General features: G+C 45.4%; 3 protein-coding genes across 3 annotated transcripts; 2 read left to right on the top strand and 1 right to left on the bottom strand.

Moving 5' to 3' along the window:
* Nucleotides 1–2,088: 2,088 nt before the first annotated feature.
* LOC144711023 (uncharacterized) lies at nucleotides 2,089–3,422 on the top strand. The gene has a single exon (XM_078584934.1). It carries the CDS (start codon nucleotides 2,203–2,205, stop codon nucleotides 3,415–3,417), a length of 1,215 nt encoding a protein of 404 aa, XP_078441060.1. The 5' UTR covers nucleotides 2,089–2,202; the 3' UTR covers nucleotides 3,418–3,422.
* Nucleotides 3,423–4,058: 636 nt separating this feature from the next.
* On the top strand, nucleotides 4,059–6,708 carry LOC144711012 (uncharacterized). Its single transcript, XM_078584907.1, has one exon. The coding sequence runs from the start codon at nucleotides 4,242–4,244 to the stop codon at nucleotides 6,462–6,464; it is 2,223 nt and encodes a 740-aa protein (XP_078441033.1). The 5' UTR covers nucleotides 4,059–4,241; the 3' UTR covers nucleotides 6,465–6,708.
* Nucleotides 6,709–6,759: 51 nt separating this feature from the next.
* On the bottom strand, nucleotides 6,760–9,967 carry LOC144711020 (2-isopropylmalate synthase). Its single transcript, XM_078584919.1, has 4 exons — nucleotides 9,770–9,967; nucleotides 8,887–9,414; nucleotides 7,525–8,460; nucleotides 6,760–7,468 (listed from the first exon to the last, which is right to left on the bottom strand). The coding sequence occupies exons 1-4, from the start codon at nucleotides 9,872–9,874 to the stop codon at nucleotides 7,163–7,165; spliced, it is 1,875 nt and encodes a 624-aa protein (XP_078441045.1). The 5' UTR covers nucleotides 9,875–9,967; the 3' UTR covers nucleotides 6,760–7,162.
* Between the last annotated feature and the right edge of the window lie 6,068 nt (nucleotides 9,968–16,035).

Here is a 16,035-nt window from a genome sequence, read left to right as displayed (position 1 = left end):
ATCCACTATTTATAATTAGTTATGTACAAATATTACAAATAACAAAGTATGTTGACACGCAATTAAAAAAGACAATCAAGGACATGCAACTGCATTTTGTGAATTCATGTTAAGTTATAATGACCAGACCCAGGGGTTAACATAATATGATATAATCAAACTATATTATGCATTCCTCTGCTCCTAAATCTTTTCGATCATGGAGCTATTTCATATGTGCAATTTCAAGGGTAGCATATATTCTCACCATCTTCAAATGACTCAGTTAAATCAAAGCTTCCTCATTCCCAAGGAAAACCAACAGTCACTTGGCTGGTAGCTAATGCACTTTGTCCTGAGAAGATCTGTATGCCTTAATCTATGTTAAGATACAATGCCAGACTTCACATATCAACTTGTGATATTTTTCGTAGTTTGTTTCGCTACTGACCAATCATAGAGAGAGAAAGCTGAGCAGTATGCCATCACTCTCTCTGCATTTACATAATCATAGAGAGAGAAAAGTACGGTTTCTCTTTCTCTCTCTACCTCTATCTCTCTCTCTACTTATCTCTATAGAGAGAGAGAGAGAAAAAAAAAGTATGTTTTCTCTCTCTACGACTCTGTACATTCAATAAAAAATTTTAAAATGGCTTTTAACCGTAGATATATAAAACTACGTTTTCTCTCTCTATGATTATGTAAATTCAATAAAATTTATGAAATGGCTTCCAATCGTAGACATAAATAACTACGGTTGGAAGTACTTTCCCAAGCTCTTAATGCATCATTCCTTATTGGGCCAGGAACGTGGGCCGCAACATTGATAAATGCATCACCAACTCGATAAATTAAACGAAATTTATGAAAGCCGTTCTATAAATTTCACTCACGTGAGATGCGTGAAGCCCCTTCCGACGGTCAGAGTTTCCCCCGGTGGCGGAAACTCGTCTTCACTGCCCCTCCGATGCCGTTAACGAATCGATCCAGGAATTGATTACCCCTCTGAAAACTTCTTCTCAGACCAACCCAACCTAGAGAGAGAGATAGACCCAAACACAGCATCAAACAGAAAAAAAGACATGGGTTGAGAGATAGATAGACAGATAGATAGAGAGATATATATATAGATACATAGAAAAAATAGCTAGATAGATAGAGAAATGGCTAGATCGATAGAGAAATAGTTAGATAGATAGAGAAATGGAGAGAGAGAGAGAGAAATAGCTAGATAGAGAGAGAGAGAGATAGATACATTGAGAAATAGTTAGATAGGGAGAGAGAGAGAGAGAGAGAAATAGCTAGATAGAGAGAGATAGATTGATAGATAGAGAGAGATAGAGAGATTGAGAGATAGAGATAGATAGAGAGAGAGAGAAAGATAGACTGAGAGATAGAGATAGATTGATAGATTGATAGATAGAGAGAGAGAGAGAGAGCGAGAGAGAGAGATAGGTTGATAGATTGAGAGATAGAGATAGATTGATAGATAGAGAGAGAGATAGGTTGATAGAGAGATAGAGAGATAGAGAGATAAAGAGAGAGAGAGAGAGAGAGATAGAAAGAGAGAGAGATAGAGAGAGAAAGAAAGAAAGAAAAGAAGATAGAAAGAGAGAGATAGAGAGGGAGAGAGAGAGAGAGAGAAAGAAAGAAAGAAAGAAAGAAAGATAGAAAGAGAGAGATAGAGAGATAAAGAGAGAGAGAGAGAGAGAGAGAGAGAGAGAGAGAGAGAGAGAGAGAGAGAGAGAGAGAAAGAAAGAAAGAAAAGAAGAGAGAGAGAGAGAGAGAGAGAGAGAGAGAGAGAGAAAGAAAGAAAGAAAGAAAGAAAGAAAGATAGAAAGAGAGAGATAGAGAGATAAAGAGAGAGAGAGAGATAGAAAGAGAGAGAGAGAGAGATAGAGAGAGAAAGAAAGAAAGAAAAGAAGATAGAAAGAGAGAGATAGAGAGGGAGAGAGAGAGAGAGAAAGAAAGAAAGAAAGATAGAAAGAGAGAGATAGAGAGAGAGAGAGAAAGATAGAAAGAGAGATAGAAAGATAAAGAGAGAGAGAGAGAGATGGATATAATGGAGTGCTTTCACGGGAAGCAGAAGCAGAGCAAGGAAGAGAAGCAGACGCACCTCAGGGCCATAATTGAGCACCGCCGCTGGCCTCCTTTAAATGGCTCGTCGACCTTCGGGAAGAAGAAGAAGAAGAACAACAACAACAACAACAAATCCTGCGAGGAATGAAGCCCGAGCTGATCTTCCTCGTCGTCGTCGCGCTCGTCGGCGTAGCCGCGGGCCGCCTGCTCGAGCCGGGGGACTTCGTGGCGCTGCAGTCCATCCGGCGGGCCCTACGCGACGGCCCCGGCTCCACCTTCTTCTCTTCCTGGGACTTCACCGCCGACCCCTGCGCCTTCCCCGGGGTTCTCTGCGACGGCGACCGCATCGTGGCCCTGCGGCTCGGCGAGCAGCGGGCCGGGTCCCTGGGCCTAATGGGCCGGCTCGACGCCGCCCTGGGCCACCTCGACGCCCTCCTGGACCTCTCCCTCGCGCCCGGCCGCGTCACCGGCCCAATCCCCGCCACCCTCGGCCAGCTCACCCGCCTCCGCTTCCTCGGCCTCAGCCGCAACCTCCTCTCCGGCGCCATCCCGCCGTCCATCTCCTCCCTCCGCCGCATCCAGACCGTAGATCTCAGCTTCAACCTCCTCTCCGGGGCCGTCCCCCCCGACCTCGGCCAGATCCCCTCCCTCGCCAACCTCGTGCTCAGCCACAACCTCCTCTCCGGCCCCGTCCCCAGCCTCAATCTCCTCTCTTCATCCCTCCTCCGGCTCGATCTCAAGAACAACAACCTCTCCGGCGAGCTCCCCGCTCTGTCCCCGACCGTCCAATACCTCTCCGTCTCCTCCAACAAGCTCTCCGGACCCTTGGATCGTGCCCTTGTCCTCCCCCGTCAGCTTCGGTACGTCGATCTGGCGAGGAATCAGCTCTCGGGAACGATCCCTTCTTCGATCTTCGCGCTCCCGGCGACGCACCTGCGGCTGGAGAGGAACATGTTCTACGGGAAATTGGATGTTAGATCGGCGGTGGCGATACCGAACGTGGATCTGAGCTTCAATCGGATCTCCGGCGAGCTCCCGGCGGCGTTCTCCTCGGTGCGGAGGCTGTTCTTGAACAATAATTTGTTCGTTGGGAAGGTGCCGGCGAGCTTGATTGAGGCGTTGAAGAGCTCGAGGATGAGCGCGCTGTACTTGAATCATAATTTCCTCACCGGCCTGGAGAACGACGCCATGGCGGGGGAGATCCCGAGCGGTAGCTCTTTGTGCCTACGGTACAATTGTATGGAGCCGCCGGCGGGAACGGATTGTCCGGCCTCCGCCCTCGGCGAGAGAACCAGGCCTCCCGCTCTCTGCGCCGGCGCCGGCCGGGATGAAGATCTGATGCAAGAAGATCCATCATGATGTAATATACTCGTAGAATCACCAAAACAAGAGGATCGGAGACCAGAAAATCCGCGTCAAGGTCACCGGAGCAACCATAGTTGAATAATTTCTCGATCCGCTGATCATCGTCTTCCAAAAGATGATGATCATCCGTATCGAGATCATCCGCGCGATCGATCGCTGAATCAAATCTTCCAAACTGAAGATCCGCTCTCTGCGCCGGCGCCGGCTGCGATGAAGATCTGAAGCAAGAAGATCCATCATGATGTAACATACCAGTAGAATCTCCAAAACAAGAGGATCAGAGACTAGAAGATCCGCGTCAAGTTCACGAGAGCAACCAAAGTTGAATAATCGCTCGATCTGCTGATCGTCATCATTCGCGCGACCGATGATACAAACTCGCTGAATAAAATCTCCCAAAAGCGAAGACCCGCATCAATATCATCCTCCGGCGATCACAAACAAGAAGCTCAACGAAGCAGTCGCCGCGGCCGATCGTCTTCTTCGGAGTTCTACTCCTGTTTGTTCGAAAAGGGAGGGAAAAAGGCAAATTCAAATCGAATTTATAGTGGCCGGCAGAAGATCGTGGCCGTCCATTTCGAATTTATAACGGTCGGTGGTTTAAGCGCCCCCCGCCCCGCTCTAGACGTTTCCGAAACCCTAGCGCTATAAATTCCTCATAATTCATCAGAGTAGGGGAGGGAGTAGATAGATAGATAGATAGAGGCGGTGCCACGGCAGAGCGATTCCTGCCAGAAATTCAACCTACTCGATCCAATTCCCGATCGTTCGTCGAGTTCGTGGCAACAATCTCGCCAGAAATTCGATCGAATTCGCGGATGGGGAAGCAGAGCAAATCGAAGGCGTCGGCGAAGGAGAAGAACAAGCAAACCTCGCTCGATTCTCCGGCAATGGCGACAATGGCGGAGGAGGTCCGACGGCTGAGAACGCTCAACGAGCTCCTCGCCAGGCAGACGATCGAGGCGCGGGAGGAGAGAAATCGCGATCAGCGTCTTCACTTTGAGATTGAGACTGAAGTCGTCCGCGTTGCGCTCGGCGAGCAGCTTCTCGGCGAGCGGCGCCGCCTGGCGATGGCCGCGGATGAAGCGGAGAAACAGAGAGAGGTCTGCGTTGCAGAGGCGATGGCGGAGGCGGCGAGGCAGCGGGAGGTGTTCTTGGCTGAGGCAGAGAAGAAGAACGCGGAGATCGAGCGGCTGGAGGGAGATTTGCGGAAATCAGCGAGCGAGAAGGCGGACGCGCTGGCGGAGATCGAATTCATCTCCCGAAACCTCGGTGATTTCCGACAGCAGGTTGAATCTTTGAAGGAAGAGAAGAACGATCTCGAGGAGAAGTTCCGTGGCATTGTCCAAGTGAAGGAGGAACTGGAGAAGGAAGCAGAGAAGAAGAATGCGGAGAGTTCGAAGGAGATTGAGCGGATGAAGGAAGATCTGCGGAGATTTGCCAGCGAGAAATCAGATTTGGAGGCGGAGATCGGCGCCATCTCCAGAAACCTCGGAGATTCGCGACAGCAGGTTGAATCTTTGAAGGAAGAGAAGAACGAACTCGAGGAGAGGTTCCTTTGCCTGGTCCAAGAGAAGGAGGAATTGAAGACGGAGGCAGAGAAGAAGAACGCGGAGATTTCCGAGGAGATTGAACGGATGAAGGAAGATCTGCGAAGATCTGCCAGCGAGAAATCGGATTTGGAAGCGGAGATCGGCATCATCTCCGGAAACCTCCGAGATACGCGCCAGCAGGTTGAATCTCTGCAGGCGGAGAAGAACTCTCTCGAAGAGAAGTTCCATAGCCTTGTACAAGAGAGGGAAGAACTGAAGACGGAAGCAGAGAAGAAGAACGCGGAGATCTCCGAGGAGATTGAACGGATGAAGGAAGATCTGCGAAGATCTGCCAGCGAGAAATCGGATTTGGAAGCGGAGATCGGCATCATCTCCGGAAACCTCCGAGATACGCGCCAGCAGGTTGAATCTCTGCAGGCGGAGAAGAACTCTCTCGAAGAGAAGTTCCATAGCCTTGTACAAGAGAGGGAAGAACTGAAGACGGAAGCAGAGAAGAAGAACGCGGAGATCTCCGAGGAGATTGAACGGATTAAGGAAGATCTGCGAAGATCAGCCCGCGGGAAATCAGATTTGGAGGCGGAAATCGGCGTCATCTCCGGAAACCTCGGAGATTCGCGCCGGCAGGTTGAATCTCTGCAAGAAGAGAAGAGCGTTCTCGATTGCAAATTTCTCGGAGTTCTCAAAGAGAGGGACGAACTGAAAACTTTGGCAGAGAAGAATCGCGAGGAAATCGAATGCTTGAAGCGAGATCTGACGAAATCATCGAGCGGGAAAGCGCATGCGGAGAAGAGATTCAGCGTTCTCGAGGCCAAGTTCTTGATCCTCGTCCAAGAGAAGGACGAACTACAGAAGAAAAAGATCTCTCTGGAATCCGAGATCGATGCCTTGGAGAGATCTCGAAAGGAAGAAGCAGAAGCTCTGGAAAGGATTCAATCGGAATCTACAAACCTCAGAGAAGAGATCAAGAACAAGGACGAAGCTCTACAATCGCTACAGAAATCTCTCTCGGAGACGAAGAGGGCGTTGGAAGAAACGAAGAACACGGCTTCAGATCTTGACAAGACGAACTTGAACTTGCGCAATTCTCATAATTCTCTTCAGAACGAGATCCTGGAGATGAAGAACGAGAAGGAGGCGAAGCTGGCCTTGCAGAAGCAACAGGAAGACCAAGTCCTCTCTCTGCAGAGATCTCTCTCACAGTCAGAGACCAAGGTGAGCTCTTTGGAAGAGCACGAGGCGCACGTGTTTGCTCTGCTTCGTCGCGCTGCCGCCGACTTCCCCGTCGACGGCGACGACGAGCGAGGCTCGCCGGAAGAACTGATTGAGACGCTCCGGCGAGGAGTCGCCGACATGAACAAGGAGCTCCGCCGGCACCAGGACTCCGTCGCTGCGGCGAAGAAGGAGAACACCCGGTGGAAGCGGCTCTCGTCCGCCATGGCTGCCGCCGCCGCGCTCGTCTCCGTCGCATTCGCCGTCAAGGCCCGCTGATCATCTCTTTTTGCTCTAACTGCATACGGAAGTTCGGGTTTTCAGCAAGGACCTAAACCTTACCTAAAGTTTGGTCCTGTTTTGTTTGGTCCCAGTCGGGTCATGTTGACAAGTCAAAGGAGAATAGTCAAAATAAAAAAGTGGCTTGGACTTATGGTAAAAGAAAATATGTATTTCAAAGTAATCTCTAATAGAACATTTTGAAGGATGAAAAGAAGAAAAGAAGGGGTTTTGACCAATTAAATAGTTCTATTTTAAAATATCTGGTCCCAGAAGGTCCCTGTGTATGATTTCAACAATGACCTAAACCTTACCTAAAGTTTGGTCAAGCTGTTTCCAGTCCGTGGTCCAGTCATGTTGACTAGTTAAAGGAGTGTAGTCAAAATAAAAAAATGGCATAGACTTATCATGAAAAAAAAACTATGCTTCACAGAAATCTATAAAGAACATTTTTGGAAGATAAAAAGGATAATCAAAGAAAAAGAGAAGAAAAGGAGGGTTTGACCAACAAAATAATAATTATTATTTTTAATTAATATCCAGTCCCAGCAGTCCAGTCTGTCGGACTAGATCTCACCCTAATGGCTTGTCCACCCTGAAATGGCACTGGCCAACCCGGTTCAGTCCAGTCTGACCACTGCCCAGTCCAAAATGTCCAACCCTGTACATACACAATAAAAAAACCTTCTAATGCGAGTTTATCGGGCGAGTTTCTTCCAGAGGGCAAGCTTCCTAGCCTTGGAAATGGCCGAGGACTTGGAGCGCTTCCACTGGTTGTACCGCAGGCGGCTCTTCAGCCACTGGCCATAGTCCTTGCCGGGCTTGGCGTCGATGAAGTCCACCAGCTCGTCTTCCCAGTCCTCTTCCTTGGCCACCCACCGCAGAAACTCTGCCCCGCCATGCCGGCTCGGCTCGTAGGCCAGCCAGTCCAACCCTCCCTTCAAGTACAATTCTTGCATCTTCCGAAGCTTTGCCGCAATCGCCATGCTTGACTCCCGCAGCTCCTGCACAATTCCATCAGAAAATTTGGAAAATCTAGAGAGGGAAAGCTGGGTCTCACCGTGGGCGGTCTAGAGAGAGAAACTTGGGCCTCCAGGTCCAGATTCAAAATTGCCAGCATGGCCCAAATGCAGCCCTCCCAAACAGGCCGGGACCCGTTTACCGCCCCACGGACAAGCCACCTCGACAGGTGCACTAGCATCCCGCACGTGGGAAAAACCTGTCCTGCAACGCTCCGCACCGACTTGAGCGCAGAGTCCTTCAATCCTCCAGCGGCGGCGATCCTGAAGAGTGCCGAACCCATCAGCCTCAGCATCGCCGCTGCCATCCAAGTGGCTTCGTCCGTCAAGGGGAAGTCAACCCCATCGATGTCATCCCGTTGACCAGTACCAATCCGACAAAGAACGGCGTCGAGGATTGCACGGGCTTCCTCCCTTCGCGGCGCCGCCATCATGCCCAGATTCTCCGAAAGATACGCCTCACAGGCACTGACAGAATGGGGGAGTTTTTGATGGCTCAGACTTTCTTCAGCCCATGTTGGCCTATGGGAGTTGACCAAGTCCCTCGTGCTTCTCCGGACACAGAGGTCAAACCCCGCCCCGCCAACTGTCTGACCCGGGGATGCGAGCCAGATCGCCGCTCGCTCAAAAGCCGCCAGACAGCAATCGACGGCTGCCAAGTCCTCGTTTCGGGAGTTAATCACGGATCTGGAGACTAAGAGAATGATGTGGGCAAGGAGCATGGGAGGGGCAGAATTGACCTCCGCCATGCCCAGCAGAGCCACAGCCGTGCTCAGGCTCAGTCGTTGACTAGTCAATTCAACTGATGACCGGAAGAGTTGACCGATGGAGTGGGGCCCACTACAGCAGGAGAGAATATAGTGTGAGCTGAGCAGCTCCAAGATGATGGTCTCGCCGACGAATGAGCTGTGAGAATGGTATAACTCGGCCACATGCATCCTCAAGCTATGATGCACCAGCAGTTCGTCCGCCATGACCTGAGATTTTTAACCAGCAAAAAAAATATAGTCTTTTATCGCTCAGAATACAAAAAATAACAAAAGATAAAATCATTGACAGTAGAGAGGAGGAAAATGCAAAAGTTCGATCTCAGATAAAAATATTGTGAATATTGTGGACATCTCCGTCAGTTCTTTAGCTACTGAAACTATTGCCTTTTATGATTAGTCTTTTATGATTTTCAACATAAACTTCATTAAATCTTTAGATCAATTAGTTCTTTCCAATTTTGCGTTTGAATTCTTGGAAACAATTATACAGCCAAATTAGTTTTTTGAACCCTCGTCCTAAAATATCACGCGTTTTACCATTTCAAAATGGACGGGAAAGAATAAAAAGGAAATGGCAGAAATCAATGGGGAAAGAATAATGAGATAGGTAATCAGATATTTTCGAGAGAGTACCTCCACAACAGAAAGAACAGCAGGAACAGATGGATCCATTCCATTTTCTTCGCAGTTGAGACCAGATAACTGTTCATCTATATTCCTATGCGAAGCCAAATTGCTGAGGGCAAAGCTCCATAACTTATTTCCGAGTGCTTGAGACGAGAAAGATGACGGACCTTCATCCGGACAACAAAGGGTTTTAAGCATGTTCACCAGAATTTGGCTCTTCTCCATCATTAGGTTATAATCGAAGTCCAGCATGTACAGCAAAGCAACGCAGCTCCTGAGATGTGTACAGAAGTCTTGTAATAAACATGGCTCACGATTATACAACAGAGGTCGAGGGCTGGCGGCTGGGAGAAATCTTGGGGGAGAAATGATTTCTTGAAATTTCCCATTCAATGCGCTGAACGCCCAATTGGAGAGATTGCACAGGAGAACGCGGAGAGGACTGTTCAGAGTAAGTTCCGCACTTTGCACAGATAGAACATAAAAAATGTTCATCAAATAGAGGAAATTCTCCATAAAATTATTCCCCACAACCTGTGGAACAAGCATGAATACTCTGATAAATGAAGGGTTTCCTTCAGGAGGAGGAAAAATTCAGCCAAAATAAAATTAACATGCGAAAATATACTCCAAAAGGATTGATAGGATTTCTTCCCTGATCAAAAGCCACAGATCATAGATTCGGCGCGGAGACAAAATAGGGGGGAAAATAGCAAACAAATACCGAATTCTTGGCCTTCAATCTTAATAGTTGAAAAAATGACCCGAGGCAAACGAATACGGAAACCAACATCAATTAACCTCTTGAAGGACGGGAATCCTTCCAAATTTCAGCATATGCCATGAAAAAAGGGGTAAAAAAGACCCCTTTGGAGCAGGAGAAACGGACCTCGTTACCATCAACGAGCTGCAGAATCAGAGAGGTTTGAGCCGAAGAGGCGTGCTCCGATCGGGTTTGAACAGCCGTTTTGCAGGGTTGAGGAGGCGGATTCATCGCATTGGTGACAAGGAGTTGATGCGCGCAGGATCTACTGAAGCCCCGATCGACATCGGCTGAACCCTCCCACTGATGCGCGCGCGGGTAATGGGCTGATTTTAAACTTGTGGCGGGCACCGCAGACTAGTATAGTTCCGGATCGTCCCGGACGTGGACGATGGACGGGACGGGACGTATTTCGTCCCGTTCGACGTCCAGCGTAAGTTCGGGGACGAAGGACGGGACGGTTTTCGTCCAACGATAAAAAACCGTCCCGTTCAATCATTCAGAGACGGTTTTCATCCCTTCTAGTCCTCCCGGGACGAATTTTCGTCTCAAAATTCGTCTCGGACAAAAAACCCATTTTATATTTAATATAATAATATAGATTTTCTAAGCTTTTTAATGAAATATGGAGGAGAGAGAATTCAAATGGACATATGTACAATTAATTCTGACTGGCGTCAGTTTGCATCTGAGACCTCCGGGAGATCTCAACCATTGGATGAGAATCCAGCAGTTTTTAGTCCATCATCTGAGACCTTCGGACTGACGATTTTTTCGTCCCACGGGACGAAAACTGTCCCGTCTGGTGGTCCTAGGGACAAATTTTTGTCCTGAAATTTGTCCGTTGCCTCGGACTGGACGATTTTTTCGTCCCGCGATGAAAAAGTCATCCCGTCCGCGTCCCTGAACCATGCCGCAGAGTCTTGGCTGTCCGTGTTTATAAATTAGAGCTCTCTCTCTCTCTCTCTCTCTCTCTCTCTCTCTCTCTCTCTCTCTCTCTCTCTCTCTCTCTCTCTCTCTCTCTCTCTCTCTCTCTCTCTCTCTCTCTCTCTCTCTCTCTCTCTCTCTCTCTCTCTCTCTCTCTCTCTCTCTCTCTCTCTCTCTCTCTCTCTCTCTCTCTCTCTCTCTCTCTCTCTCTCTCTCTCTCTCTCTCTCTCTCTCTCTCTCTCTCTCTCTCTCTCTCTCTCTCTCTCTCTCTCTCTCTCTCTCTCTCTCTCTCTCTCTCTCTCTCTCTCTCTCTCTCTCTCTCTCTCTCTCTCTCTCTCTCTCTCTCTCTCTCTCTCTCTCTCTCTCTCTCTCTCTCTCTCTCTCTCTCTCTCTCTCTCTCTCTCTCTCTCTCTCTCTCTCTCTCTCTCTCTCTCTCTCTCTCTCTCTCTCTCTCTCTCTCTCTCTCTCTCTCTCTCTCTCTCTCTCTCTCTCTCTCTCTCTCTCTCTCTCTCTCTCTCTCTCTCTCTCTCTCTCTCTCTCTCTCTCTCTCTCTCTCTCTCTCTCTCTCTCTCTCTCTCTCTCTCTCTCTCTCTCTCTCTCTCTCTCTCTCTCTCTCTCTCTCTCTCTCTCTCTCTCTCTCTCTCTCTCTCTCTCTCTCTCTCTCTCTCTCTCTCTCTCTCTCTCTCTCTCTCTCTCTCTCTCTCTCTCTCTCTCTCTCTCTCTCTCTCTCTCTCTCTCTCTCTCTCTCTCTCTCTCTCTCTCTCTCTCTCTCTCTCTCTCTCTCTCTCTCTCTCTCTCTCTCTCTCTCTCTCTCTCTCTCTCTCTCTCTCTCTCTCTCTCTCTCTCTCTCTCTCTCTCTCTCTCTCTCTCTCTCTCTCTTGACGCGCACAGGTTAGATGCTGCTTTAAAACTTCTGGCCTATTATTGCAGCTAGAACTGAAGTTTAAAACCATCTTAGATGAGTATGAAGGTGTGTGGCACATTCCATAGAGTGTTTTTTGAGCGTTCTCCTAGGTCAACATGTTAGATGGAGTAACAGTTAGTCTTTTGTAGTAAATATAATTGCTTAAATGACATAAAGTAATTAAACATAACTTACCAAGGCGTAAAGTATCATCATCGTTGGCATCATCATTAGAGTCTAGTATTGGCCATGATGATGGAACCATGCATTCAACATCATCAGCATCTCAACGCTCCCTGCATCAAGGCGTGATTGATGATATGTGACAATACATCGACCGAGGGAGAATAATCATTCCCCTGGTGTACTTGTTGGGCTCACACAAGAAACTCGAGTGCAACCATTCCCAACACTCTACGGGGGATGGTGCTAAAGGAGTAGACAGGTGAAGGTAGAACCCAACGAGGAACCTGTACAGGTGATTTTCACTTAGCAACTAATACTCCTTAAGACGTAACAAAGGTTTTCCAACGAACATGCTGTGTGTGAACGATTAACTCAAATTTGGGGTTCAAATTACGTCGTTGTTGATTTGAGTTTAATCAATTAAATTTATAAACCAATAGTCGTGCTATAATTCTAGCTAGTGGATGAGTATGAGTCATCTCCATAGGGAATGTCTCTTAGGGATTTAATTATATCCAGATATTAATTTGGATAAGATGAGAAGGGATGTGTATAGTGAGAGGTAGTGATGTGATGGGAATGATGAGATGAGATGGTGAGGTATCAAGTAGTTAATTTTGGTGTGATGATACATAAAAAGAGACATAGGTGAGGCGATGTGATTAAGATGAGTGGAAATAAGAGAGTAGGAAGGAGAAGACGTGAAGGGAAGATGATGGATGTAGGAGACGAGTGAGGATGTAGATGGAGGAAGATAGTGGTTTGGGATTGATGATTTAACACAAGACGAGAACGTGACCGTGTAGATGATGTGTGACCTAGATGACAGATGGTGATGGATGATGATAGAAGGTGATAGATAAAGGTGGAAATGATGAAGTGGATATGGATCTACCAAAGTGAATGTGTTGAAGATGGATCGATGGAAGGCAAGAGTCTAACCTTAGATCCATATCTTCCGCAATGATCAAGGCATTTTCTATATGCTGATCAGCCTCTCTTCTCTGTTGACATTCTCCCATCACTCAAGGCACCAAAAACACCCTTGATGGATCTTCAAAACATCAGTCTCTTTCAATCCGCCTCTCTATAAGGACGTGAGTTTAATGATGTTTTTTTACAAGGATTGGAAAACCATTTAAAAGATCAAATTATATGGATGGATAGAGCAGAGATAGTGAAGCTTCCCTTACAAGGATCACCCTTATGGATCTTTAGATATCAAGCCATGAAGTTTGACAATTCATGGCCATTGATTAGATCTCAAGATTTCTCTCTCATCATCCTTATCGTCATTACATCATTGAGGGTTTATTCCTTAATATTTCCAAAGATTCCATAATGACCAGCACGGATGTTTGGCAAGCCATTCAGCATTGAGGGCTAGGGGGGTGACACGCGTCCTTTCACACAAAAGACAGAAGAAGAAAAAAGAAATAAAATGATTAAATAGGGCAATGTGATGTGGTGATTTGTTGCTGTGTGCAACATCAGCACATGTTCTCTTTCATTAAATGACACGCTGATAAATGTTATTTTTGTTGGAGTGAAAAAATATCATCCAATAATCACAGGATGTGGCATCACAGATTGTGATGTTGCGTCATGCATTTTTTTCTTTTCAACTGAATGCCACATTGACATGTCTCATTCTCTTAGAAAGAAAAATGGGGGTACATGACTGTTCAATGACGTGACGATGCAGATTGTGGTAACACATCATCGAATCTATTATTTTAAACATTTATCTGACTAATCTGGTTCTGTGACCTTGTCGCCACGATTTTAAACTTGTCTTAAGTATTTTTTTATCGTTTTTCTCTCCACTTCATCAGCACATTTACCGCAAATTAAATTCCACCTTTTATAGGTCCACGTGGTCCCCGACAATTAAATATTTGAAATATCATCAATTGGCAATGATTAACTTTGGTAATAATTTCTGAATGCCATGATTGGTCATCATTCAAGTGAATCAAAATACGACATGAGACGGGGAGAGAAATAGGGTCAGACAAATTTTTAAAAAAATCAAAGTCCTGAAAATATTTTGAAAACATATTTCAAGTTTTATATTTGTAAAGTATATAATGCCCAAAAATTCATAACAAACACTCTGACATAGAAAATTCAATTATTTCATAATCATTTTATTATGTCAATCAAATCATTTTAAATACCAATAATTCCACAAAAATAACAATATTTCTAAAGATAGATCATTTTAAGCTTGATAGAACACATATACAATCAATTTAATGCAAGTAAATATGTAAATATGGTCAAATTGACCTGCTAAAAATTTATGTTCTAAGTGACCTTTTATAACCACATAGTACTCTAGTTACTGACTGAATATCTATATAACGCATTATCTAGCCCGACTAATAAACTGTATCAAACTATAGAATAATAAATTATATACATATTTAACCCAATTTATGTATACATATTTAACCCAGGTCAATTCATCAATTTGTGAGGTTCAAAAATAGATGAAGTGCCCCAAAAAAGTACATGGAGTTTAATCATCTCTCTCACGTAACAGCACGTAATCATTTTTCTTGTAAATATATATAAGTTGCCTAATTTCTACCCACATACAATGACTTTGACACTGTTTGATTATCAAGCCCTAATAGGATGCCCATATTATAACAGGTGTATTTATAAGTAATTATATAAATATTTTTATGATATATTCTCTATTCTGACCAAAACTTCAACACATATCCTCTCAAACAAGTTCGATAATCCCATCTTGACCACACAATCACCTTCATGGACTTGTGATATTTGATGGACTATGTGGAATCACATGACTACGAACACAGAGGTCATTATAAAGAGATAAAAATCCATACACAAGATGTCATTAGTAGACATGGTTGTTCTGTTCTGTTCATTTTAAACAAACAAAAAATTTGCACAAAAGAACCGCACAGGGCCTTGTTCTTTCTTTTGTTCTTTAAAAAAAATGAACAAAATTTGCACATTCTCACATTCACACAAAACTATAACAAAATTCACACAAAGTGAACAAAAGAACCGCACGCTGGCCTGTGTGATGTTCTGTTCGAATTTGTTTTTGTTCTGTTCAGAACCAAACAGAACGAACAATTCACACAAATTCGCACAAAAAGAACAGAACTACCCTGTCTAGTCATTAGTATCTCAAATCTGAAGGACCACATACACGATGATGACATTAATTAACTTGGATGAAACTTGGTTATCATATCACCGTAGGGTAGTGTTTGCTCGTCCCGATACCGGTACCGGATGCCGGTATCAGGACGGATGCTGTATCGGGTACCGGAAAGGGGATTTCCGGTATCCATTTTTTTGGTATCCGGATATCGGACATCAGTATCCGATATCGGTTCCTATAGTGCCGATATCCGATACCGATATCCGGTTCGATGTCGCCATCTGTCTCCATCTCATGGGGAAGGATGACGGTACCGGATATCGGTTGTGGATATCAGTTTTCAATATCCACATCGAATTTCATTAAGTTATGAATTTTCATGTATTTTTTATTCGAAACTATGAATCAAAAATACACGAAAGAGGAGAGGAGATCTGAAGGCAGCGGACTGCGAAGTAGGCGGACGGCGGACAGTGGACGGCAGCGTCGACCGACAGCGGCAGCGGTGGAATCGGCGGACGGCGGACTCGCGGGTACGTTTCAGGCTTCCAGGCCTCTCTCTAACACTCACAAAAATGCATAGTAACTAGTCTGCAGCTGATTCCATTTCAATGGAATGGACATGAAACTGATCTCTTAAGAAATTGTGGCATGGAACAACAATCTTTTTCTTTAACTCCTCAAGTAACTTCCTGGTCCCTTTACAATTTATGAACTGCGGATTTAACGAATATTAATACGAGTAAAAAAGAAGAATGAGAAATTAACTTCAGAGTGTGTACTTTATTGATCTCTTAAAACATTGTGTGTTTGTGTGAATGTTTTAGCAAATATCATGTGATTTATGTGTAAATTTCATGATTTTGTATAGAATTATAATGAATATACTCTGAGAATCTGTAGCTTAAGAGTGTGTACTTTGCATGCACGTGATTCATATATCTGAGCGAGGTGCAAGCATCACTGGAACCGACATTGGGAGACCATAATTGTGCAAAGTTAGTAGCAACTTGTCCATGACGCTCATTCTTATTTATATTTATTTTTTATTTGCATATTGTTGAGTTTTTCTTACGCGAGGAAAATTATTCAAAACTACTTTGCTGGATGATTTTTTACAGAAATATGGACCATCGTCCTTTCTTAATTGGAAGATTTTTAGATGGACCCTTTTTATTTTAGTGTCTTTGCTTCGGAAATTACAATGCCTTTAGAAGCTTTCTC

Source organism: Wolffia australiana, chromosome 1, assembly GCF_029677425.1.
Source record: "Wolffia australiana isolate 7733 chromosome 1, ASM2967742v1".
Lineage (NCBI taxonomy): Eukaryota > Viridiplantae > Streptophyta > Magnoliopsida > Alismatales > Araceae > Wolffia > Wolffia australiana.
Note: the sequence above shows the minus strand (reverse complement) of the source record. Positions and strands in the feature narration are given on the sequence as shown.

What these genes read in the sequence shown, in the direction of transcription:
- LOC144711023 (XM_078584934.1), top strand. Translation starts at nt 2,203, where the DNA reads ATGAAGCCCGAGCTGATCTTCCTCGTCGTCGTCGCGCTCGTCGGCGTA.
- LOC144711012 (XM_078584907.1), top strand. Translation starts at nt 4,242, where the DNA reads ATGGGGAAGCAGAGCAAATCGAAGGCGTCGGCGAAGGAGAAGAACAAG.
- LOC144711020 (XM_078584919.1), bottom strand. Translation starts at nt 9,874, where the DNA reads ATGAATCCGCCTCCTCAACCCTGCAAAACGGCTGTTCAAACCCGATCG. An exon ending in AGCTCGTTGATGGTAACGAG is followed by an intron (nt 9,415 to 9,769) that starts GTCCGTTTCTCC and finishes CTTGTTCCACAG; the next exon opens with GTTGTGGGGAATAATTTTAT. An exon ending in CTGTTCTTTCTGTTGTGGAG is followed by an intron (nt 8,461 to 8,886) that starts GTACTCTCTCGA and finishes TAAAAATCTCAG; the next exon opens with GTCATGGCGGACGAACTGCT.